This window comes from Octodon degus, unplaced genomic scaffold, assembly GCF_000260255.1.
Source record: "Octodon degus isolate 3935 unplaced genomic scaffold, OctDeg1.0 scaffold00019, whole genome shotgun sequence".
Lineage (NCBI taxonomy): Eukaryota > Metazoa > Chordata > Mammalia > Rodentia > Octodontidae > Octodon > Octodon degus.
This window is the reverse complement of record NW_004524595.1, coordinates 4,200,225-4,228,161: the sequence shown is the minus strand read 5'-3', so window position 1 is coordinate 4,228,161 and position 27,937 is coordinate 4,200,225. Positions and strand designations below refer to the sequence as shown.

General features: G+C 34.8%; 1 protein-coding gene across 4 annotated transcripts in view; it reads left to right on the top strand.

Annotated features, from left to right (window-relative positions):
* The window catches only part of Babam2 (BRISC and BRCA1 A complex member 2), a 506,746-nt gene that overhangs the window by 42,568 nt on the left and 436,241 nt on the right, over positions 1-27,937 (top strand). For all 4 annotated transcript variants that reach the window (XM_023711099.1, XM_023711100.1, XM_023711098.1 and 1 more), the window contains exon 3: positions 13,640-13,716. In XM_023711099.1, coding sequence (XP_023566867.1) covers positions 13,640-13,716 — 77 coding nt within the window. The remainder of the gene's footprint in view (positions 1-13,639; positions 13,717-27,937) is intronic.

Below are 27,937 nucleotides of genomic sequence, written 5' to 3'. Positions count from 1 at the left end.
AAAAAAAAAAAAAAGCATATGTAGAGTACCTACTAAATACTGTGAAGATGCCAACATAAATAAATATGTAAACTGAAAGTTAATAACATATCAGAGCTCTGTGCATTCCCTTAAGAATCTTCACTATCACTGCATACCAAGATAAATCAGTCCTTTCCTGTATAGGCAGGATTTAGATAAATAGTGAGTAAATGATATAAACATATAAAGGCTTCAGAGTTCAGAAAAGTAAGCAAATGATATAAAATATAAAACCTCTGATGTTCATAAAATAAAGAATATATTCACTTAGGACATACAAGTCAACAGTTGAAAATGATGGCCTGAGAAGCCTATGGCCCAGTTTTTATTGGAATAATAATATTTGGTGTAAAAATTACTTTTTATAAACTTACATCATGCATGAAATGTGAAAAATAGTATGTAAACTAGCATTGGCCTCTATTACGTTTATCAATTGATAATTACTGATATTCCCACAGGTGGAATTGCAATTGGACCATGACTTTTATGTAATTTGTTTTACATTGCCATGGTCTTCGTGTGTGCTGGTCTGTTCCAGCTTTATCTTCTCACTGGTACTATTTCTGAAATAGTTTTCAGGTGTGTCCTGTGTATGCAGGTATACTGCTTCATGCTAAGAGATTCACAGTATAATGCACTGTTTCCTCCTGGAGTGTTCAGTTTAGGAGAGTGTCTGTCTCCAGTGTTTTGCTCTGGTTAAGGCCACTTGCAGGAAAATATTTCTCCTTCTGTCTGACTGATCCAATTCATGCTTTACAGGCTTTTTTTTTTTTACTTTATTACTCGATGTGAAAGTGATTTCTGTGCCCTGTAAAATTCAGTTGTGCTATATTGTTTAACCACTAATTTGGCAGTTAATCATGTTAATTGCTTTGTGGTATCTATTGTTGTTTTGCATTGTTATTTAAATAGTATCAATTTTCATGTTTTGATATTCATTTTATTGCAGAATAAAGAATAGAGATTCCTTTCTCCATCTCTTAGAGTAGTGATCTCTGAACCTTTTAGATCCCCCCTACCCCCAGAACTGCAAATTGAACTCAGGCCTTTGGGCTTGCTAGGGAAGCGCTTATTCTACTGAGCCATCTCCCCAGTCCCCCTTTTTGATTATTTACTCCATTTTTTTTTTTGTGTGTGTTGCTACATAAACTATTTTACACTGGAGAATTTGTTAGGAACAGAAATTTACTGCATACAGTTCTAGAGGCTGTGAAGTCCAGCTTCATAGTGCCAGTAGGTCAAGTGTCTGATGAAGCCCTATTCCTCATACATGGTCCTCTCTTTGTGGCCTAGTGGTAAAAGGACAACGGGGCAAATACTATCCTGCATGCCTGCTAAGAGGGCACCAGACTTATTCATGAGGGTTGTCATGACTTTGTCTTCTCTCACTCAATGCCAGCACACTGAGAATTATATTTCATTATGTGAATTTTGTGAGCATTTAAACATTAAGACTATAGCATACTCTAAACTATCCCAAACCCTAATGCATAAATTTTTTAGAATTATAAATACACACTATAAAATATGTATGACATGTCAATTAGATAATATAAAGATGAAATAGAATCATTTATAACATAGCAGTTTCACCTGTCATATTTGAAATTAAACCTGAAAAAGTAGGTAGATACTAAGGAAAGAAATGCCAGATTAGCCACATACTCTATGCCATAAGAGTGATTTTAGTCCTACTCAGTAGCTTTATGAAAGATTTTGTTAAAAAGTTGCCTGTGCTTCAGAAACACAGAAGACTGAATCTTGATCTGTGTCTGTATTGTGTACCAAAATATTAAAAACCATCCAAGACATGAATGTTAAAACTGAAACACTGTTGGAAAATAAAATAGGTAAAACTCTTAAAGAACTTTTTTTTTTTTTTTTTGAGAACCAGGGATTGAACTCAGGCCCTTGCACTTGCCATGGAAGTGCTTATCCTCTGAGCCATCTCCCCAGCCAAAGAACTTTTTAAACAGAATTCCAGTTACACACAAAAAAATAGCATCAAGAATCAACAAATCAGGCTGGCAAAATAGCTCAGTAGGCTAAAGTGCCTGCTTAGGCAAGCTTAGGCAAGTGCAGGGATTGGGGTTCCATCCCTGGCACCACATGCCATGCCAGCCCCACCTCCAGGGCAGGCTGAGCCGGCCGCAGAGTCTGGGTGTAGTAGCATATGCCTGTAATCCCAGCACTGGGGAGTCTGAAAACAGGAGGATCACTATGAGTCTGAGCTGCATGGTGAGACCCTGTAACAACCAAACACATTAAGAAAAAGAGAAAAAAAAGAATCAACAAGTGCATTAAATCACACTAGAAAGCTTCTACACAGCAAATAAAACAACCAATAGAAGAGATCACCAAAAATTTTTTCTGCTAGCTACTCTTACAGGGGATTAATATACAAAAAACTCCAATAAACCAGACTCCTTTAAAAATAAAAGACCCAATAAAAATTGGATAACTAAGTTGAATTGACACTTTTCAGAAGAAGTACAAAAGGTCAATGCATATGTGACAAATGTTCAGTGTCTCTGGTCATCAGAGAAACGTGAAACAACACAGATTCTGTCTTAGTCCGGGAAGAATGGCTATTATCAAGACATCCAGAATAAAAAGATGCTAGTTAGCCTGCACTTGTACACTTTTTGGTAGGAATGTAAACTTGTACAGCCACCATCGAAGTCAGTCTAGGGATTATTCTTCAGGAAACTAAAAATAGGCATCCTGTTAGACATAGCTATTCTCCTATGTATTTCCTTGAAAGAGGTAAAGGTCTCATACCGCAGTGCTAACAAGTGTCCACATGTTTAACTCTGGTAAGTGGCCTACATATTCATCAACAGGTGAATGTATAGAGAACATGTGGTGGTGTTTGTACATAATAGAATACTCCTCTGCCATAAAGAAGGATAAATAGTAGTCATTTGTAGGAAAAAGGATTCACCTTGAGCTGGCAGTGTTAAGTGAAATAAATCAGATACAAAAGCTTAAATATCACATTATTTCTCTTATATGAAAAACCCAAAGTATAAATAATTTTAAAACAAAGAAGAGATAATAGGAAACAGGGGTGATAGTTCTTTAACAAATCTGTATGGAATTTAGAGATGGAGGGTGTGGGGAGGGAGAGATGAGAAGAAGGAAATGAAATTAATTTAGATATATTATGTACATGTACCTACTCCTAATGAATGGTAAATAATATATATTAAAACATGTACAAATAAAAATAATCTGAAAGGAAGAGCCCTAAAATAGGGCTGTGCTTGCAATATTGGCATTATTTTCTAGCCATAGATTCTTTTAAACAATAAGCTTAAACTACTTATCTATTTCTCAGGGATTTTAGTATAAGCTAGATGATTGGTTCCATCCATGAAGCCTATTGCAGCATACTGAAGCCATTAGACTTGTGGAAAGTGTAAGTTCCAGCTTGTGGAGCTGTCATTCTATGCTCAGGACATTTGGAGGACTCTGTGGGAACAAATTCAATTACTAGGTTCATTCTGTAGGTTGCATACTGGTTAAGATTAATTTCATTCACATATAGTGCATAATGGTTTTACTCTTCCCTCCCCATGATTTGTATCTGTGCTGCAGGGGGCTATTGTATATACTCAATTGAATGTAGATCACTACCTGTATAACATTTTCTGCACCCATCATGGAATGGTCAACAAATACTTGTGCATTTCTTTTGGAAAAAGTAAATGTGTATCCATAGTCACAGATTTGTGGAAAGTTTTCTACTCTCTAAGAGTTAAAAAGAATTTTAATACAGAAGAAATAAAGAGTGTGATTAGAGGCTGTTTCAAGATGATTTACCATCATTGGAAAGAAAAAAATAATGAATTTGCATCACAGATAGCTGTGTTGATCCAGTGACCATAGAGAATCCAACTCAAAACTGATCCTTCTAAGCTCAGGTGTAATACAACTTAAAGCACTGGTTTTCAGAAATTGAGTACTCATTAGAGACACCTGGAGGTCATATTAAAATACAGGTAAAATATGATTGTATCATAATAAATACTAAAACATAGACATCTGTGCCATCACCACCCAAGTCAAGAAATAAGATGTCAGCAACATTTAAGGAGTCTCTCATGTACCTCTTCCCTTGTAGGGAAATTATTCTTATTTTTATAGTAATCACTTTCTTGATTATTTGTAGTACTTTTATCACTCAGTACATAACACTATAGGTATTTTCTGATTTTCAACTTTAAATAATGGAATTATAATACACATTCTTTCATTCAACAATATATTTGTGAGATTCATCCATATCATTATATTTCTCTTTTATTTCATTGCTATAATAATACTTCATTTTGTGATTACATCCTAGTTGTTTTCTCCCTAGCCTATAGCTGATGACATTTGGTATAGAGTTTGAAATTACATTTTAATCATATGGGAATATTTCAAAGAATGCTGCTATTGTGTACATTTTTGTATGTATCCTTGGTGAACATTTGTACACCTATTAGCTATTGTAGGAATAAAGTTGCTAAGTCTTAAGTATACATATATTCATGCTTAAAAATGCTACTAAATAGTTTTCTATCATGATTATACCAATTAATTCTTCCAGTAGATAGAGTTTCTAGGCCTCTATATTCTTGTCAATGCTTGCTATTATCAATTTAATTTTAACTATCCTGGTGGGTTATAGTATCACATTATAGGTTTAAATTTCATTTCCTTAGTGACTAATTACCCACTTTTTCATATTTTAATTGACACATAATTTTTTTCCTTTTTTTTAAAAAAACATTATTTGGATCCAAGTATAGGAAAGTGTTTTTTCAGGTCTAACAACTCAGATCTAAAAACTTTTTCTTTTCTTGTTGAAGTGTAGTTCTTAGTGAATGATGGAAGTAAGTCCAAATCTTCTATGTTCCAGATACTTCTCCTATTCTGTGGCTTGTCTTTTCATTTTCTGAATGGTGTTTTCTGATGAGCAGAGTTCTAATAGTAATGTGCTCTTATTTACCTTTTTCTTTATAGTTCTTTTGGGAGCTTTTTGTTTAAATCAAGTTTTAAAAACATTCTTCTGTTTAGTCCTCTTACCCAAGTTATCTTCTAAAAATATTTTTATTTTTATACCTGGTCTTGATTTTTCTGGATGGCATGAAATGGGTTCCTGTTTTGTACTTTTCCTTATAAGAATATACAGTTAGCCAAGCACATTTATTAAAAAGAGTTTCCTTCAGTGCAGCACAGAGCTGCTTTTGTCAGTCAAAAATTGTCTAACTATGTGACACTTAATTTTATTCCATTGGCTTGTCTCTGTTCTTGGTTCTTGGCATTCCATTTACATTTTAGAACTCTGCTTTTAGGTTTAGGGAGAACTGAAAGCTTTTCATTGTGAATCGTTCAGTGCTTGATCATGATAACTTTGTTTTCTTTATTTTCCTTTTAATACTGTAAAATAGTTTTCTGTGTAAAGATTTTGCACATTGAATGTGATGATTTTCTGTTATTTTATTTTCTTCTGTTTAGTGCTGAATTGAACCTAGGGCCTGTGCATGCTAGGCAAACAACTACTGAACAACAACCTGATCATATTTGATGTTTCATTTTATTTTTTATTTTTACATTTTTTTGTACTGGAAGTCAAACTCAGGGCCTTGTGCTTGCCAGGCAGGCACTTGTACCATTGAGCTATATCCATGGTCCCTTGAAGTTATTTTTGATGACACATATTCATCAAATTAGAAGTTTTTGTAATTAGAAGTTTTGTTTTCTAATTACAGTATGTAGAAGTAGATTTTCTTTTCTTTTTTTATGTATTTAATACAAGGTCTATAGGCTGTCACTACACAGATTGAACTTGTAATGATCCTCCTGTTTTCAGCCTCCCAAGTGCTAGAGAAGTAGATTTTCTTTTCTTTCTTTTTTTAGAAATTATTTAGTACTGGGTCTACAGGGTCTCACTACACAGATCATACTTGTAGTGATCCTCCTGTTTTTCAGCCTCCCAAGAGCTGGGATAACAGGTGCTACCACGCCCAGTCTCAATCGCAGGCCAGGATCGAACCCTGGTCCTTGAGTCTGCCTAAGTATGCGCTTTTAGGTTTTCTATATTTTATTTGTCAAGCCACTTTGTAAGCTTACAGGTTAATTTCAGAACTGCGTATAAAGAAGTAAAAAACTTTCTACATGCACATATTTTCTGCACATATAGTTCTTTCTTTTCAGTCTTTATGCCTTTTATTGTCCTGTGATCCTGGTTAGGACCTCTAGTACAGTGTTGAATGAAGATAACCAGAGAACAGGTATCCTCTTCTCATTATTTCAAAGGGAAAAACAGTACTTTGTTATTAAGCTGTTACTATGGTCTTTTTTTTTTTTTTTTTGTAGATAGCCTTAATCAGAATAAGGATATATCTTTTTATTCTAGTTTACAGAGAAATTACAATTATGAGTGAATGCTTAATTTTATCACTTGTCCTGACTTTACTGAGATAATCTCATTTTCTTCTTTATTCTGTTAACAGAGTGAATTAAATGCATGTACTAGAAAAGAAAGGTAGAAAATTAATGTGTTAAATATCTGTCTAAAAAAGTAAATGCTTCCCCTTCCTGGTTGACTGTCAAAAATAGTTGTTGAGCCTATCATTCCTACTGAAATCACATTGTAGTTTAAGCCATGCTTTTGTTATGGGAACACCTACCAATATTTAAAAATACTCCCTACTCTAGAGTTGAAACTTATTTATAAATGGAGATATCATGTAGAAGCTGGGAATAACAGTTGATGCCACGTGAATTGGCAAACGCATTTTCTGAGTATCTGAATTTTGTAATTTTAAAATATTCTAAGATAAGTCACTTATTTTGGTAATGGCATTTTAAAATCCTGTGCTAGAAATTGAATACATCATATTCTAGTAAGGTCTGGAAATAGATTTAAGGCTTTAGAGATATAGAGGCTATACTTGGCATGTTACGAATATCATATGTCATCAAGTAGATAGTACTGTTTCCCCAGAGAACAATGTAAAATATCTGCCTAAATGCAGTTTTGCTGCATTCTTTTGGCAATTTTAATCCGTGTTTCCTTGGATAAAGCCCAAGACTTGACTTTAAGAGATTTGACCTAGTCGACTAGATGAGCAGTAATTCTCAAGGCTGACTATGTAAGAGTTGTTGTATCAGAAGCATGAATGCCTTTGCATTTTGTAGATTGTGTAGGCAGATGTTAAGATATCAGTCTTCTAGCTTCTTTACTGAGATGTCTAGTCTTGAGCCTGTGTTGACCTGAAACTGATTTAATTTGTGTGGAATTGATGTCAGATTTAGCTCAGAAAAGTAAGTGAATTCTATAAAATGAAGATGTGTTGAATATCATGAACTAATAATTATTCATTGCAGCTTGTGTTTACAAGGCAATTATTGGTCTTGAAGGCTATTTTATTTCACAGTTAACTGTTATTTTAAGTTGCCAAAGTGGAAGACTTAGCTGATGTTAAATATTGTTGGTTAAGCACACACGTCACTATCAAGAAAACAGGAAGCTATGTAGGGAGAACGTGCCAAGTGGTAAATTAATAGGTAAAGGAAACTGATGTACTCAGGGAAGGAACCCTGGATTCATCTACTTTGTTCTTTTTAAGTGGGCTAAAGAACAGAAATGCTCCAAATTACTATATTGTTTCCCCCAGACAGTATCAGCTAATAGATTTAGCTGTAAGCCAGAAAGTGGCTAAGATGTGGCCAGAGCCCTGTGGAGTTAGTTTCCAATTCCACTGCTCTCACTGAGTGCCCTTGAGACCTCAAGTCTCCAGTGACATCAACTGTAAAATTCCAATTTTGAGTTTAGTTTATGATTATTAATATTTGATAAAATTTTATCAGTGTCAAGTGTTTAGCATTGTGCTGGCTGCTATATTGTGCTATATTTTTTTTAAAAAGCATAAACTTATTGACACCAAGATTCTTATAATCTTGTAGAGAAAACAACTGCAATTTGAAAATAAGTAATAGGGGCCAGGGAGATAGCTCAGCAACACAACACCTGCCTGGCAAATGCAAGATCCTGAGTTTGATTTCTTGAATACCCCTTGAAAATAAATAGTAATACCAGGACTCATATGACTAAAGGTAAAATAATATACTATAGGGATGAGAGTATGCCGAGGTTATTATGCTTAGCATTTTATTATATTAATGTTTAACTGCAGTTTCTGTAATAAAGTGCTAGAGTAAACTACCTTCTTTGATCTTATCAAGAGTTCCCACCTGGTAATTACTACTTTCATAATCTGTAGAATGTGAGTTTAAGTGCCTTGGTTCTCCCAAATATTAAACTTTAAAATAATGCATAAGTTGAAATCAGGAAACTGATTATACTGTATAGCATAGTTCTTTTATCTAAAACCTTTTACACTGTAATAACAAAATAAGTTTTTTCTTCTTTTATGTATTTAGTACATGGTCTACAGGATCTCACTACACAGATCAGGCTCGTAATGATCCTCCTGTTTTCATACTCCCAAGTGCTAGGATTATAGGCACGGGCCACCATGCCTAGTCTCAATCGCAGTCTCAGTGTGCCCTGGGCCTGTATGGCACCAGGGATTGAATCCTGGTCCCTGCGTTTGCCTAAGCAGGCTCTTTAATCTGCTGAGCTATCTGGCTGGCTCTAAGTTTTTTGTTCTTGTCCTTGCTGCTTGCTTGCTTCTCTCCCTTCTTTCCCCCTCCCTCTCTCCCTCTTCCTTTTTCCTCCCCTCCCTTCCCATCTTCTTTCCCTTCCCTTCCTTTCCCCTCCCCTCCTCTCCTTTTTCTCCCCTTCCTTTCCCTCTCCTCCCTACTTTTTCCCTCCCCTCCCCTCCCTTCACTGGGGATTGAACCTAGGGCCTTTCTACTGAGCTGTATCCTCAGCCCATTTTTCCTTTTATTTTGAGATAGGGTCTCATTAAGTTGTGAAGTTATGACCCTCCTGCTTCTGCCTCCCAGACCACTGGGATTACGGGTGTGTGCCACCACACCAGGATTGTATTTCTACCTCTTGGCACAGTGACTGAAACATGTTAGTTAGCACTGATGAGCTATAGTCAAGGGACAAATTTGAAGTTATGTTTTAACTGTTAACAATATTATTTTACTAAAAGTTACTCAGTTTTGAATATTGGCTTTTTGAACCTTGGAAGTAACTGTGTGAAGACAAGTTGCCTTTATACAAATTTAAATTTAAAATATAAAGCCAGTAGTTTTTTCTCTGTAGCTATTTCACACTTGTTTAAAGGAAATGATTTTCTAGATGAATAGATTTCCCTTTTCTGTTAGTCATCTGTTAATGATTTCTGACTGCAGTTCCATGGGCAGCAATCTAGAAACAATAGGCCAAACCATTTTCTAAATTTTGACCCAAAAAACTGAGAAATAATGAATGTTAGGAATGTGAAACTCTGGTGGAGTTGATGTAGTTCAGTGGGACAGCGCTTGGTTAGGATTGTGAGGTCCTGTGTTTCGTGCTCAGCATCACACACAAATGCACGTGTGAAAAGGGAATGAGAAATTTTGTAATATCACAGTGTAAAGAAGCTCTAATCTTTTTATTTCTTATCATCTCTTTTGCAATATTATAGACACAGTGATTTTTAAAAAACATAGTTATTTGTTACTCTTTTGCTTAAAACACTTCTTTGTGCTTGGCGTGAAAGCTGAATTAAATGCCACCACTTGCAAGAGTGCATAAGCTCCGTGTTTGCTTACCCTTTGTCCCATCCATCGCTCCTCCCTCATTCACTTGTCCCAGCTGCATTGCCAGGAATGTAAAGATTTCTTCCCCAGATATAGCAGGCTTGTTTCTGCTCTTATGTCTTTGCATCTGCTCTGTCCTTTGGAATACTGTTTGCTAGAACTTTGAATGATTGATCGCCTCATATTATTTAAGGTTAGAATTTAACCTTCTCTAGAGGTCTTCCTTGATTTTCCAATATAAAGTAGCTCCTGTGTTATTGTCATACCCTCTTCTTCATAACATTTAGTAATCTTAAACCATTTTTCTATATTTGTCTCTTTTATCATTTCTTTTCCCTCATTAGAATTGAAATACCATATGAGCCATAGATCTTGTGTCTTGTCCACTGTATTCCTAATACCTAGAACAGTGCACAATAAACCTTACCCAAATGAACCCCCCCCCCCTTCAACAGCAAGTGAATCACTCAGGTGAAGAAATGTACTTTATAATAGCCTAAAGTTGCTAGAAACTGCTATTGATATGGTAAGGGGAAAAGGAAAGTAGTGGGACACAAAAAAACCTTTCTAGTCTTCATAAAATGTAAAGTACATGATATGAAGTGTAGCTCATTAGTTTAGAAATAAAACAATTTCACATTAAATCTTGAGGATTTCCTATACTATTAGTTTCCATTTTTGCTGTATAGATAATTTGATCCTCTAGCTTTGAAAACTCTGGGTTGTGAATGTTTTTCATCATTTCAAAGCATTGCAGGTTGGATATTCTTAGTAATTCTAAACCATTTTTCTGTATTTGTCTGTCACTAGAGGAGGACTACCATGAGTTTGAGACCAAAGTGGGCTACATAATGAGTTCAAGGCTAGCCTAAAATATATTAGCAAGACCCTGTCTCAAAAAAACAAACATGTAAATAAATAAATAAATAAATAAATGTCAACAAGCCTTCAGGGCACTTTTTACTATCACTAGATTATCTTTTATATTTTATAATGCTAGAATTTATGTGCTTTCTCTAATTCTTCAAGTAACTAATTGTAGGCTAGAAAATATACTGTGGATTGACCATCCCTAATCTGAAAACTCAAGATCCAAAATGCTTCATTGTGTGCAAAGCTTTGATTGCCATCTGATGTTACAAATGGAAAATTCCACTTCTAACCTCATGTTCAGGATTGAAGTCAAGACGTAGGCACACTAAGCATGAAATTATAATTTATAATTATAAAGTTACTTTCAGTCTATGATGTAGAAGCTATTTGTGAAACATAAATGTATTTTATGTTTAGATTTTGGTCCCATCCTAAGAGATCTTATTATGTATGTACAATTATTCCAAAGTATGAAAAACCTGAAATCTGAAACACTTCTGATCTTCAGGATTTTGAGTAACAGATACCTAGCTTAGAGAAGGGAAGTACTTTGGTACCTTTTATAAATTGTGCCCTGAAGGCTTGTTGGCATTTATTTATTTATTTGCTTGTTTGTTTTTTTGAGACAGGGTCTTGCTAATGTATTTTAAGCTAGCCTTGAACTCATTATGTAGCCCACTTCGACCTCAAGCTCATGGTAGTCCTCCTGCCTCAGCCTCCCAAGTGCTGGGATTACAGGTGTGTACCACCATGCCCAGTTTAAGGTTATTTTATATTGAAAGGAAGTATGTTCTTAAAATCTGTGAAAATATAAGTTACTGTTCAATTGCTAGTGTAACTGTGTTATTTTTTTGGTCTCAGCCCCATCTTTTTGTTTTAATTTTTATTTTTTGATTAGTATGTGGTGCAATATATAATGATTATACTTATTGTGGGAAGTTTGTACATATGCATGATACATTATAATTCTATTTTGTCCTCTTCCCTTCCTGATCCTCCCTTCTCTGTCCAGCTCTTCATCTCCTTCCCTTTTGATTAAGTTTTATTTCTATTTTTCTTCGATTCTCTCTTTTTTTTTAAAAAAATCCCAACTTTGCTTCCCTCCTCTCTTTCACTGTACCTCCTGTTCTCTTTCCCATTTGAATAAGATCTGCCTATTTCCCATTATCTAACCTTTATTTTGCTCTTTATGTTTTGGATTTCTTATATGAGAGAAATCATGTGACATTTAAACTTGTGAGTTTGATTTATTTTACTTAACATTATGGTGTCAAGATTCATCTATTTATCTACAAATGCCTCAAATTTATCCTTCTTTATGGCAAACTAGTCCTTCATTGTGTTTAAGTACTACATTTTCTTTATCATTAGTCTGTTGATGTATATATTTGTAGGCTTTTTCCAAGATTTAGGTATTATAAATTGTGCTGCTATAAACATGGATATGCATACATCACTGTAATAAGAATGACTTTAACTCTTTTGTGTAGGTTCCTAGAAGGGGATAACAGGGTCAAATGGAATTTTTATTTTTAGCTTTTAGAGGAATCACCATACTTATCTCCATAGTGGTTTTACACTAGTTTACATTCCTATTAACAATGTGGAATGGTTCCTTTTTTCTCCTGCAGCCTTGCTAGCCTTTGCTATGAGATTTTTGACAGTAGGCATTCTTTCTGGAATAAGATGGTATTTCACTGTTCTAATTTGCATTTCTCTTGTTTACTTTGAGACTGGTTTCTTTTAAAAATTCCAGACAATAAAGAGGAATAATTAATCTAGTGATTTATGTTAAGTACATCTAAGTAAAGTTTTTTCCTCTCTCTTACAATCAAATAGTTTAGGGAAGAAGTAATAGTAAATCTGATATGAGGACAGAGCTACTTTCTTTGAAGTCAACATTTCTTTCTTTTTTTTTTCCAGAACTGGGTATTGAACTCAGGCCCTTGCGCTTGCCAGGCAAGTGCTTATTCTACTGAGCTATCTCCCCGGCCTGAAGCCAACATTTCTTGAATTTATTTTCAGGTGACCTTTACCCTTCAAAGTGGTCATCTAAGGAATCGCACATTTATTCTAACTTCTCCATCTGTTAAACTGCTTTTATAAATTCAATGTTTAGAATTGCTTTAGGTTTAGTTTTGGAGTTATGAAAGAAAATCAATCTTCTTGCTTTACTCTATAAATTATCTTACTTTTTTTTTTGTGGTACTGGGGATTGAACTCAGGACCTTGTGTTTTCCAGGCAATTATCTTACTTTAAAAAGTGAAATGAAGACATCTAACTTCCTCAGTTGATTTGCTGTTAGTATTTTATTAAAATATAAGGCTAATAGTGCTGTTATGTCGTTGAAATTCTGACTTGTAAGATCATGCCATATCTTGTAGAGCAAATATGTGTAAAGCAGAAGAACTTTGTGAAAGTAATAGATTTAAAAAATTTTGAGACCTGGATGACTAACTGAATCCCACCCTGTAAAATTTGCATTTTATCTGAAATCGAGTGCAATGCATCATGCTCTCCTGCAGATGAAAGTTATAGTGTGCCAAATCTAGAGGAAGCGTGTACCTTTGTGGAAAGAAAGAAAACCATCTGGTACCAGATAAAGGCCAAAAGTGGGTGCTTTTTTGTTCTAACAGTGAAAGCTAAAAGTCTGTGTTTAAAATATGACCATAAAATTACTTTTCTCTTAGAATTCTTGGCATCAAAGACTAGAGACCTTTTTTGGATAATATACCTAGTTTTGAAAGTTGAGATGCACTTCTTTGAGAGTAGTATTGGAAGCACTGATGGTGTGTGTTGTTAGAAGATCTAAGTTGTGTTGTGAAATAAATGGATGATTGATTTTAGAGCAAGGCTTGCTATCTTTTCCTCCATGATCATAAAGGCTTGTTTGCTTTACTTTTTTGTTCTGTAACTCAGTATTTTATTTTACCTTTATGGATCAATTTTTATTTACTTTACTAAATATTATAAATATATAGACCTTTAAAAATTTTAAAATATCTTCTCTTTCTGCTTTTCATAAAGCTGTACTTCACTGACTCCTGGACCTAACTGTGACCGATTCAAACTGCACATACCGTATGCTGGAGAAACGTTAAAATGTAAGTATATGATGGCAGGGTTATCTAAAATATAGATTGTGGTGTTAATTACTGGACCTTGTGATTTAATTATTTTGTTATGTGTTATCTTTTGATACTGATCAATAGCATTTGCTACTTTTCTTCATTCAGTACTAGTTCTATTAAAAGTGAAACAGTTGGTAGGGAATAAATCACAGTCAAATAGGTCTGCATAGAAATTCTTGATTTTTAAAAAGCCAAGTGTGCTTGTGCACACCTATAACCTCAGCACTCAGGGGGCTGAGGCAAGAAGATCACTAAGAGTTGGAGGCCAGCCTGGACTATGCTATCCCCAAAAGAAAAGAAAGAAGGAAATTCTTGATTTTTAGGCATTTACAGAAGTTCCTACATCTGTTTTGTTCTCCTTAGGTGGCTCAATTGTAATACTCCAATAATGAGAGTCATTGCTTTAAAATACCCATTTAGAAATATTTTTTAGGTAGAAATGGATTTTAGTACAGTGGCTAACTACCTTCTAGAATTTCTGCTGCCAAAGAACATCATCAGTGGTGTCAATTGCCTCCTGATTGCCACCTGATTGTAAGAGTCCTTCTTCACAGAGACTCTTGGCATTGGTAAGGTATATTATCAACATGTAATCTCTTCTGCAGCAAGGGTCAGAAATGCAAAAGACCTGCCAAGGGCCAGCCTGGTGAAATAAAGTAAGAGAGCAGACGAAATGTGGCAAAGTAAGACACCCAATTCCTGGGGAGACTACCTCTTCTGACTCAGAAGATAGCATTTAGAACTTCTATATAAATGCTGCTTTTTCAAAATTAAGCTCATAGTGGAGCCAGTTGTGTCAATCCATGCTTGTAATGTCAACACTTACGGAGACTGAAGCAGGAGTTTACAAGTTTGAGCTTCTTAGTGACAATTTAGTGACTTAAAAAAATCAGTTGTCAAAATAATTTTTTTAAAAAAGGATTGGGGGGCTAGGGATATAGCTCAGTGGCATAAGTGCCTGCCTGGCAAGTATAATGTCCTGAGTTCAATTCCCAGTACAAACAAACAAAACAAACAAACAAATAAATAGCTTAGGATATAGCCTGTGCAAAGGCCCTGGCTTTAATTCCTAATACTATAAAACAAAATGAACCAAAGCATAGTAGAAGTCAACATTATGCACTCTAACCTGAATATGTATGGGGGCTGGCTTGAGCTCCTAGACCTTGGTCAGAATAGTATATAAGATCCACTGCTGAATTATGGCCACCTGCTACAGCATCTCTCTAGGTTGATTGAACCAATTTTGCCACTCTTATCATTCCTTTTTATTTTTTATTTTATTTTATTTTATTGAGAAAGAAATAGCAATAAGACAGTTTCAAAGCTGATTAATAGGACAGTTTCAATAATTAATACATTGTACAGTGTTATATTCTTAGCAGTTATCTGTAGTACACGATGTAGACAGGATATCCTGTCCAAACACTATTAGTACAAATCTTTTTCTCATTGAATGAAGCGAAAGTAGCTGTATATCTATCCTAACTATTCTGCATATACAGATACAAAATGGTCCTTCCTTTGTATCCCCTTTTTTTGTTCAGTCCTGTCAGAGATGGGTATTCCATTGGCATCTAAATAGTATAGGTGCGTGAATTCAGCAAAACAGTGCAACACAGTCCAGCAGTCCACAATAGTAGTGGGTTATCCACAGAAGTTGTTGACTTGAGCCTTTCACAGCTCAGCATATTAATATGGCTTTACTTTATATACCTCATTTTTATACTTTTCTGCTGTATGGTTAAGACTAAGATAAAGCAAGACCTATATAACAAGAAATGTAGCTTTTGTATATGATAAGGTCAGTCAAGTACCCTCAGGATTTATCCTGTAACCCTGTATCGCAGTTTGCAGATCCTTTGTCATTGTCAGCCATGTGGATGAGTCATGGCCATTGCTTGACCAATTTCCTCTCTGTGAAAGCCTGAGAGAATGTTTTCTCTCCATGTGACTTTCCTTATGCACATTCTACATCATCGATCACGTTGCTCTGTGTCCCCATAATCTCCTTGATCAGAAAATTTGGGACACAGTTGAGTTACGTGCTGTTACAGTATAGGTTCTTCTATGTCCTGAGTCTTCACTGACCTTGAAAGGCTAGGGCCAAAATGTTTTCTGTCCTTGTAGCCCTTCTATTTCTCTAATTTTTAGTCTGCAAACTTAGGTTGTTAACCCTCCAGAAGAGAACCTTATTATTACTCTACAGCATATGCAGTTGGGTTTAACTTCACTATCTGTCTGAATATCAAACATCTTAGGCATAATATGGAACAGGTATTTTCCATCAAGTATTGATATAGTAAACATCAAGTACCTACAGAATATGGAGAAAAAATTTAAAAAATGAAAAATTTTTAAGGAATATGAATAAATAATTACATATTTTTACCCAGAAATTTAGAAATCTAACCCTATATAGCATTGTATGTTATCATTCCTGAAGCTCTTGCTTTTAAAAAATGAGCTCAACTTTAAATTTGTATCTTTTGAGATGCTATAGTACTTCAATATGGAGGTCAAGGTATAAATGTCTTCACATTTGGAGATGGACATTATTTATTAGTAATTATTGAAAATGTGATTTATTTAACAAAAAATAAATGCAATGAGCTACATAAATTAGGAAATATAAATCACTATTCTGTAACTATTGCAAAATTTACATAAATTTAGAAAATCAAAACAAACCAACCCTGACTGTCTTTACTGGACATGAAAGAATGTGTTTTGCCTACATGTTCTCATTGATTTTTTTCTGCTGGTGCTCACAGGTTGCTTTACTTTCCTTAGTTTGTGTGGTACTTAGGGCATGGTCATCAAAAATTTCTTTTTATATAACTGTAAACTATTTCAAAATTAGTTCAGCTTCTAATAGTTCACATATGTTTTTAGGAAGATTTGAGTCATGTTGTGTTGATAGTAGTAGTACTATAGGATAATGAGATATTTTATTAACCTTTATAATCAGTGTAGTTTTATTCTGTCCATAATTAAAAAATTTTGAATTAAAAGATGTACTGTACCAGCCAGAATTTATTGTGTGAAAGAAATCATTCATAGTAAATCATGAACTTTTAAAGAATCTATTTTTCCTAGTTGGAGAGTAATAAAATTTTCCATTGCTTTAAAATTATCTATTAAACTCACTCCTGTTTTTGTTTGCTTTTTAAGTTAATCTTCTATTTTATTTAAAAATTCTTTCAAGGATGAAGGCTTACATGTGTTTCCACTCTTACAAACTTTTTATAAACAAATGATTAGTAATGTCATTGTGGCTAGTTATAAGACTTGTGATTGAATTTAACCTCTTGCAACAATATAATATTCATCTTTTGTAGATGAACAAATACAATTCTCAGTAACTCACAGTTTAACAAATGTAGTTTGGTAAAACAGAGACATATAGCTGTAAGGTGGTTTTGTAGTTCCTGGTAGATACCTGTCACAGCAAACGAAATCTCTTTACTTAGTATGAAACAGTTTTACAGGAAAAGGAAAATGAAAAATAGTAGATTTACATTGCACTTTATAGTAAATGATAGGTAAATTTTCTCCTTTGTCTTTTTCTAAACAAAGAGTATTGGCAAATTCAGTGTTCAGCAATCTTAGAACTTTTATGTAAAGGGTTTACCTAGTTTTTCATTAAATCACATTGATAACTTATGGCATATGATGTAAGCTATAATTTTGATCAAGTCTGAATCAAATTATTTGAGATTTACTATAATTTTATTCTCTAACTTTTAAGCTCAGAGAAGTTAGAGGCTGTTTTGTTTATTAAATTTTATCTTCAGTTTATAGCAGAGTAGAAATATTCAATGAAATATTTGTGAGAAGAATGGAATGAATGTACTCATATATAGCTTAATAAATCTTAGTGTTAGGATTTTTGTTGTTTATAGTGTTATAAAGAATGTGGCAGTTTGTTACTTGTATCAGCCTTTTGTCAGCAGAAATTCAGTCTTTAGAAATTATTTATTATATAAGAAATTAATATTTTGAACATTACTCCTAATTCAGAAAAATGGAAGGACATATAGTACTTTTCAGATTTGGACTGTGAACCAATTTTTTCTTTATGCATTTTTCTCTGTTGTCTGAAAACTAATGAAAATAGCATGTAACTAAAATTTGTATTTCAGAATATATTATGTATTAGAAAGAAATACTTGTATAAATCTGCTTCATCTGTGAATAAAGAAGCTTTGTGTTATTAATAATGAGGAGAGGACATATTTCTCCCTGTGAATTTAGGCTGTAGAACCCTGGTGGTGAATGTGTTGTGCTGTAGAGAGCTATTTGTTGTCATTGGAAGCTCTAAGAGCTTCACCATTGCTACTATAGAATAACCCACATTCAAAATTAAATAATTTGAACTAGGTCAGAAATACAGTGGTACCTTGGTTTACAAACTTAATTTGTTTTATGAATTGGGGGAAGATGGCCATGTTTGTGTTTGTCACCTGATGAAGAGTTTATGAATGGAAGCAAAATTTTGCAGAATGCTTTTGTTTGTGAGCCAAATCTTTTGTAAACAGTAATGTTCATGAGCCAGGGTATTAGTGTAATTTATTATTTTCACAGCTCTTTTAATATGAAGAAATAGCTACTGACTAAAGAATTCCAATTTTTATAAGGTACTATTGAAAAAGTATCAAAGGATTGAGATCTTAATTAAAGAAAAGTCCTTGAATTTCAGTTTTGGAAGACCCAACTCATACATACTTAAATAGGAATGGAAATGTGACTCTTAAGGCATTAGGAATGATTTGAATAAAATATACATTAAAGTCCAACATGATGTTATTGAACTAGTAAAAATTTACTGGCTGTAACAAAATTCAGAAGAAGAGCTTACCTTAGTCATGGTCTATAGTATTTAATTCTAGAAATTATTGAGGTTATTTTGTGTGTGTTAGTTATTTTTCTTGTTGCTGAAATAAAATACCCAACACCTGAAGTTAAAGAAGGGATGGTTTATTGTAGCTCACTGTTTGTAAAGGTTTTAGTCCACAGTTTGCTGGTTCTAAGGCAGGATGGCATGGTAGACAGGCATTACCAAGGAGAAACAGTTCATGGTGGGCAGAAAGCAGTAGCAAATAGCAAATGACCCTATTACGCCTCTTTCTGTCCCTTATATTCTATCCAGGCTACCTACCCTTAGGACAGGTAACACTCATACCCAGAATAGGACACCATAATCCTAGAATTGCACCATAGAGCAATGCCACCATCACCTCTTTAATCCTAGCATCATATATTCTAGATGCAGCCACCACCAGAAGCCCTACCTATGACTGCATGAGGCTTTTGGGAGACAAGTAGACATAAGACATAACAGCATGTATGTGTGTGTGTGTGTGTGTGTGTGTGTGTGTGTGTGTGTTTGTATATTAAATAGGGCAGGGAGTGAGGCTTTTTGGTTCATGATTTTATTTCCAATCTCCAGTTTAGTAGTTGGCATTTAGAAAGATTTAATAAGTGTTTGTAGAATGAATGAACCATGTTCTTTCTTTGGATCTGACAATAATGAGGTTTGATGAAGAACTGACAGAACTTAATTTTGTAAGTTCTTTGAATAACACTGTTTATGCAACTCTGAAAAGAGATTATGGAAATATTACAAGTTATATTGTCTATGGCTAGTAAGTCCAAGATTGAGTACATTGATTTCAGATTAAAAATTGTCTTTCATTTAACATTTCTATATTTTATACTAACAGTTTATTTTAATTAGAGAGTGTCTGGTTATAAGAAACTCATTGGAACTAACATACATTGAAGAGCTAGTTTATTTGTCTTTATATGGAATCAGATGAATTTCATAGTGCCAGCGGCAGGAAGTAGTCAAGTGTCTGAGGGACTGGAAGGTTGGTAGACAGCATAGTAGGTTGTCCACATCTGTGTCCTGATGTACAACATATTCTGTTGTCACTTTGTTCATTTTATTCTTGTTCCCCTTGATTTTTCTGATTCTGTTCATATTGGTAAAAATGATTTCCTTACATTGGCATTCATCTCAGGCCACTAGAGAAGTTATAAAATATAAATTTCCGGGGAAGAGGTTCTGATTGGCAGTGTGGGCCAACTATCTATTTGTGATGTAGCCATATGGCCAGTAGCTCTGAATCACGTATTATTAACCTGGTTTCTGCAAGCCAGTTGCAGCACAGTGTAAACATGACTTGATTGGTGCCTAGAGAGGGTCCATTGTCTTGTTTCAGAAATTCTTTTTAAAGAGCTTCCAAATAAAGCTATAGATACTTTCTCTTTGTCTTTAACTATAGCATTGTTTATCATCTGAGAGGAATGATGAATATTTATCAAAGCCATTTGCAGTAGAGTGAAAAAGACATGCCAAAAAATTATTTTCAGTGGTTTTGAAGTTGAAATACTTTCCCTTGAGAGGAAAAAGTTTGAAAAAATAGATTACAATGTAGATAATATATTCTCTTTCATTTACTCAGAGGTTTAGTATGAAATTACTGTTCCTTTCTAAAGATTTAATACTATATTACCAAATTTAAATATAAAATTTTGGGAGAATGATTACAACAAAATGAAATCAATCTCAGACCTGCTATTTGAATGGAATGCACTGTTTAAATAAGTGCAAAAATGTTTTATAGACAACTTGCAAATAGAACTTTGAATAAAATTCAACTTGATTTTTGACTTTTACCTCCTCGAAGGATTTGGCGCGTGTGTGTGTGTGTGTGTGTGTGTGTGTGTAATGCCAGTGCTTCTTAGCATCTCAGATTTATTTAAAATTTTTTGTTCCAGCCCATCAGTGTTGCAAACTAAGGATGCTTCTCCTTTTTCTGTTCATTGTCTTCAAAAGCCTGTTCATAACAGCACAGGTAGGGCTGGCTAGATAGCTCAGCAGATTAATGTTCCTGTTTAGGCAGACACAGAGGCTGGGGTTTTGATCCCGCCCTGCTGTGCTGGCCCTGCCCCCAAGGCATGCTGAGATGTCCATTGAGACTGGGGGTGTTGGGGCGTGCCTGTAATCCCAAGGGTTGGGAGGCTGAAAACAGAAGGATCATTATGAGAGTCTGATCTGTGTAGAGTGAGACTCTGTAGACCCTGTACGAAAACAAAACAAAACAAAACAAACAAAAAACCCAGCACAGTTAGAAACACTGGGTGCTTCTACCAACTGGTAGAAAGTGGCAACTAAGCTAATGGACCCAGGAGTGGTGTTGGTAAGTTTGTGCATCAGCAGAAAATGATACCAAGTTTCTGTTGATTAAATCTCATCTCCCAGAATTTTCTGTTTCTTTTTGCTTTGTTTTGCCTCTTACATTGTGAGTTTTGGCCATAGGTTCATAAACTGGTTGTTGTTGTTAAGCTGTTGGCTGATACGGCAATGTTACGAAAAGTTTCTTTACTATTTAAAATAAATAATTTGTTTTGAACATGTTAAATGAGTAATCTTTTTGCGTTAGCCCCTTCCTCTTTCTCTTCAGCATTTTAGTGGAAATCTCTTATCCTGGCATTCAAGGCCAATAGGGTATGGCTTTCCAGCTCCCAGGCTGTCCTGCTTGCTAATGACAATGTGTGTCAAAAGCTGGCACCACTGATTTGTTCCTTTTGCTTCCTTTTTTCTACTTCTGCTTCAGTTTACACTGTTTTGGCTTCTGTAGGACAAACCAAGCAAATAATAACATAGCCTGTATTGTGACATATATGTAGTTTTTCATCTGCACTAACAAGTCTGTCACTGTAATGGGTGTGGTCTCTATTTAGTAAATTCTTTGGGCCAGTATTTGTCTGTCTCCAAGAGTACTTCAAAGGAAAATAGGAATGAACTATTTTTACTATCATTTATAACAGTGGTGTCTAGTAAGAAGTTAGGTACTATGTCCAGCAACTTAGTATTTTACATCATGCTGAGAAGCATTGTAATTTTCCTTGGTAGCATAGTCCATTTTACTTTTATTTTTATCTTTTAAAAAAGATTCATTTACTTAAAGATTATTATTATCTACCATTCAGGGTATTTTTAGAGGCTAATTAGGGAGGCAGGTCACCTTTGATTTAGTGAATGTTCTCAAAAGTGCTCTTTGAAAGGCAAGTTAGAAGTGCTAATTTTCTGGATTAGACATTATCTCTGCCTTAGATTTTTCAGGATTCTTTTGTATTGGTGTTTCAGAATATTTTCTTGTGTTGCATTTGTGGAATATGAGAAATAGCCCAAAAGTGGCAACTGATATTATTTTTTTTTTTTTTCAATTTGGAAGCAGGTACTTTATTAAGTGACCAAATCATGAAAACACCATGGTAGATACCTTAGTTCATCCTTCCAATAAGCCTGTTGATCTGGTCTTCCCTATTTCTAGCATCTCCAAGAAAAATGGGTGGTCTTTTTCTTCATTGTACCTCATGGAGATGATAACTTGAACAGCCACAGGAAGTTATTTGCCTCTTTGAAGTGTTTTCCAAAAGTATAGATCTCATGAATTAGATCCTCCATGCAGTTGATGCCATATTTACCAAGAGATCGAGCAATCAATGAGTTATCTGTCAAGCCAATTCATTTCTTACTGATTTTGCCATAGCCACGCTTGTATATTAGTTCATTCACTGTCTTCAGGTTTGGGTACCCCCATGCAATGTACGGCTACACAATTCTCACGTGTTAATTGAAGCGTTGTTGAGCTTAATGAAGGTACCAATGAAGATTTGGCGAAGGTGAAGCTGCAACACCTTGCAGACCTTTGGTCTCACACCATTGATACCCCTCACCCGGATGACAAATGCCAGTTTGGGCTTTGCAAGGACATAGAAGTTGCCAGCTTTTCTCACCATCCTAGACATTCAGATCTCAGTTCTGTATATCTGTCTGTACTCCTTATGATCATGTCTGGCTTTTGCATAGATGAGCTTCCTCCTCGCCTCACAAAGATCTTCTGGGCAAACTTCTTTCTCAGGTGCTTTATCTTCAACTCTGCGAAATGTCTTCGCTTTTTCTTAAGGGTTTCTGGCACAGCAGGAACCTTCTTTTTCTTCTCTTCCACACCCTTCATGGTTCTAGCCAGAAAAGAGCTTATTTGAATTTTAAAGTTAGTTTAGTTATACCTAATTTTGATGCTGATTATAGTTTATTAAGTGGCTGACAGCTTCTAATAACTGCTAGACTAACTTATTGTATATTTATTTTATGAGTGGGATTACTATGTTATTTAATTTTAATTTAATCCGCACAACTCTTTGGTAGGAATTTATATTTTACTCTTCCATCAATTTTCTTTTGGTATAATTTACATATAATAAAAAGTTTCTAAGGGCTGGTCAAATAGCTCAGCAGACTAAAGCACCTACAAGCGATGGCAGGGGCTGGGGATTTGATTCCCAGGCCTGCCATGCTGGCCCCGGCCCTGGAGCGCACTGAGAGGGCAATTGAGACTGGGCGTGGTGGCACACGCCTGTAATCCCAAGCTCTTGGGAGGCTGTAAACAGGCAGATCACTACGAGTCCAATCTAGTAGTGAGACCCTAAACACTCTGTAACCCTTTCCAAAAAAAAAAAAAAAAAAAAAAAAAAAAAGTTTCCATTTTGATTGTATAGCTCTGTGCACTTTGGTAGCTGTAAATACCTGTATTTGGATCACAGTCATGGTACATGTTTTTTTCTAGTTATTCTAAAGTTTTTGCTAACATTTGGTATGGTTGACCTAAATTTTTGATTGTTAGATTTAAATCTTGAGTGTATGTTACTTTATCATTTAAGTGCAGGTCCATTTCTGGACTTCCGTTGTATTCTCTTGATAAATCTGTCCTTAAGTGAATATGTTTTCTAATGCTTAGGCTTTATAGCCAGCGTTCACATGAGATCATATAAATCTTCTTTTTCAAAACTATTTTGACCACTTTGAATCCTTGTGGTTCCATAAAAATTTTAGAGTCACCTTGTCAACTATTATAAAAATCTCCTGAAATTGAATTGGATTTGGATATCAACTTGTGCAGAATTAAAAAAAAAAAATCTATTTATCTGGTACAGGGTCTCACTATGCAGCTTGGACTCATAGTGATCCTCCTGTCTCAGCCTCCCTAGCACTGGGATTACAGGCGTGCACCACCATGCCTGGTTTTGGTGGCTGGGTTGGTGCCCAGGGCTGGCACAGCATGTGGTACTGGGGATCAAACCCGGTCCTTGTGCTTGTCTGGCAGGCACTTCGATGGCTGAACTATCTCTCCAGCCTGGGTGTTGTATTTCTCTAATTGTTTTTTACTTAGTTTTGTTATCAGAGTAATGCTGGCTTCGTGAAATGATTTGGTTAATATTCAATCCTCTGTTTTATCAAAGAGTTTATGACATTTCTTCCTTGAATGTTTGAGAGATTCAGTAGTGAATCTCTCTCAATTCAGTAGTGAATCTCTCTCAATCTCTGAGATTGAGACAGAGGGAGAGAGACAGAGGGAGAGGAAGGGGCAGGAGGAAGAGAAGGGGATGGGGAGTCTGAGAGAGAGGGGAAGAGGGAGCAAGAGAGGGAGAGAGAGAGAGGAGAGAGTGTTTTAAATTATGAATGTCATTTAACAGGTGTGAGATTAATAGATTATCTAATTGTTCATGAGTTTTCATACTGATGTCTTTCAAGAAATTTGCCCGTCACCTCCAAGTTCAATTTGTTGACTAAATGTCATTTATAAAATTTCTTTTTTATGCTTTTACTGTCTGTATGATCTGTACTTATTTCCCAGTTTTTCTTTTTGATACTGACAAATTGTTTTTTTTTTTTTCATAACATTTGGATACAAATCCTTTGTAAGATGTATGATTTACAAGTATTTTCTCTGTGACACTGCCTTTTCTTTTTATCATCTTACTAAATCTTGGCCTAACCCAACATCCCAAAGATTGTTGTGCTATGTTTTGTTTGAAATGATTTGTAGGGTTAGTTTTGACATTTAGGTTTGTGATCCATTTTGAGTCAAGTTTTGTTTATGATACTGTTTTATTTGAAATATGGATGTTTAAATGTTCAAGTACCATGTATTGAAAAGAAAGTCCTTTCTCTTCCAAATTGTCCGTGAACCTTTGTATAAAAATTTATTGTATGTAAATTCTTTCTACGTTTTCTATTCTGTCCTTTTATTGCATTAATATACTGATAAGAAAAAAATATACTGATTAATAACTCCAGTGTACTGTTGACTAAAAATATTGAGAGTACATTCTGACTTTGATCCAAAGAATTATGCTTTTTACCATCAAGTGTAATGTTGGCTGTTTACTTTTCAGTTTCCCTTTATCAGGTTAAGTTCTTTTCTATACCTAGTTAGATTAGAGGTTTTTGTATTAGCTTTAAAAATCAGGAATGTTTGTTGGACTTAGGCAAATACATTACTTATTAGATATAGAACTGTTCAGGTTACAGTATTTAGGTCATATTGAGAGAGTACTGATACATTATATCTTTAATTCTTTTTTTTTTTTTTTTTTTTGTGGTTGGCTCAGTCTACCCTGGGTGCAGGGCTGGCACAGCATGTGGTGCTGGAGATCTAACCACAGTCTCTGAGCTTGCCTAAGCTTGCCTAATTAGGCGCTTTGGACTGCTGAATTATCTCGCCAGCTTTATATCTTTAAAAGGAATTGTCTTCATATCTTTAAAAGGAATTGTTTATATCTTTAAAAGGAATTGTCTGTTTTATCTAAGTTGCTAAATTTATTAGCATAGAAGTTTTTCATAATCTTTTTAAAAAATGTGTAAAATTCATAGTGGTGTCCCTTGCCTTTCCTGATCTTGGTAATTTGTCCATACCCCTCTTTTTTTCTTTACTAATATTGTTAGTGGCTTATCAACTTTATTTATGGTCTCAAAAGAATCAACTTTTGACTTTATCCTTCTCCATTTTGTAATTCTGTTTTCTAGTATATAAATATTGCTTCTAATCTATTCATTTTTCTCTTACTTTGACCCTTTATTTCTTATTGAGATCAAAGCTGAGGTCACTGATTTGTTATCTTTTTTTTTTTTGGTACCAGAATCAGACCTTGTGCTTGCCATGTAGGCACTTATACCACTGAGCTATAGTCCTAGCCCCCTCTTTTTATTTTTTATTTTTTATAGTTTATAAATTCAAAGTAGTTGTTTCTCTTTATTTGAGAAAGAAAAAGAGCGTTTATTTAAAATTTTGCTTGATTTAAAAAATATTTATTTATTTATTTACATTTATTTATTTATTGTGTGTGTGTGTGTGTGTGTGTGTGTGTGTGTGGCCAGCTCAGCCCACTTGGGGGCCGGGCTGGCTGGCATGTGGTGCTGGGGGATCAAACCGTGGTCCCTGTGCTTTGCCAAGCTTGTTCCAAGTAGGTGCTTAAGACCACTGAGCCATCTCTCCAGCCCCCTGCTTGATTTTTTTTAAAGAAATAATAATTGTACATCTTACGAGGTACATTGTGACACTGTGCTACATTTATACATTGCATAATGATCAACTTAGGATGTTTAAATTATCTATCAAATCAAATGTATCATTATTGTGGAAAACATTCAAATTCCACTGGACTCTGTTTTGAATTATGGGAAAACAGTATTTTAAACTATTTTTTAATTAATTTTAATGAGGAAAAAGATAAAATAGCAATGAAACAAGGTTAGTAGGACAGTTACAATAATATATTGCATATTGTTGTCTTCATAGTAGTTATTCAGAGGACAAGATTTAGATATGAAATCTTGTCTAAACACTATTAGTACAAACCTTTCTTCTCATTGAACTAAGAGAAAGTAGCTATATATCTATCCTATTTTGTATATACATATATATATATTTTTTTTTCCACTACAAAATGATCCTTTATTTATATCCCCCTTTTTTGTTTTGTTTTGTCAGAGATGGGTATTCCATTGCTGATAGAGAAGCTGTATTTGGAGAAGTCTTTAAAGGGTCTTTTCATACTTGATGCCAGTCATATTGTACGTACTTGAATTCAGCAAAATGACCGAATATAATCTAATAGTACATAATAGTAGTGAGTTACCAGCACAACTGGCAATTGTCCGAAGTTGTGAAATTGAGCCTTTTACAGCTCAGCATATTAATATAGCTTAACTTTTTATACCTCATGGTTACACTTTCTGATGGATGGTTAAGACCAAGTTAAAAAGCAAGACCTATATAACTAAAAATGTAACTTTTGTATCTGATAAGGTCAGTCAAATCCTCTCAGGATTTACCCTGGAACCGTGTATAGTGCCTTGTAGATCTTATGTTAGTGTCAGCCATCTGGATGAGTCATTGCAATTGCTTAACCAAGTTGCTCTCTGTGAAAGCCTGAGAAAATTTTTTCTCTCTCGGTGACTCTCCTTAGACACACGGTACATCATCAATCACTTTCCTCTGTGGCCCCATAATCTCCTTGATCAGAAAATTTGGGACACCACATAATTATAGAATGTCACAGCAGAGGTTCTCTTATGTCCTGAGTCCTCACTGACCTTGACGGGCTAGGACCAAAATAAATAAATATTTATTTATTTATTTATTGCCTCAGACTGCCTTAATGGTGGGCCTGGTGCAGCATGAGGAGCTGGGGATTGAACCACAGTCTTTTGGTCCTGATGGGCTTTTCCCAAGCAGACACTTTAAACAACTGAGCTAATTTGCTGGACCCCAAAACTTGAGAAGGATTTTTTTTTTTTTTTGACTGGCTCGGGCTGCCTTAAGAACAGGTCTTTTGCGGCATGTTCTAGCCTCTCCCCCCCCCCTTTTTAAATATGTATTTAGTGCTATGTATTTCCATCTAACATATTGCTTTAGCTACATTGTGCAAATCTTATGTTGTACTTTCCTTATACTTCCTAAATTGCAGTTTGATTTCTTTTTCAACCTGTAGGTTATTCAGAAATGTGTCATTTAGTTTCTAGAAGCTTCTAGGTTTTTCAGTTATCTTTTATTGATTTTGAATTGCACTGTGGTTATAATATTATTTGTATGATTAAAACACCTTATATTTCGTGAGACTTGTTTTATGGCTTAGGATGAACTATGTACTTTAGTAAATGTTCCATGCACACTGAAAAGAATGTGTGTTCTCTTATCCTTTGATAGAGTGTTCTGTAAATAAGAATTTTATATTACATTGGTTGATAAAGTTGTTCAAAATAACATATTCCTTATTTTCTATTTGTTATTTAGATGTGGCTATTGAAATCTCTGTGTATAACTTGGAGTTTGTGAGA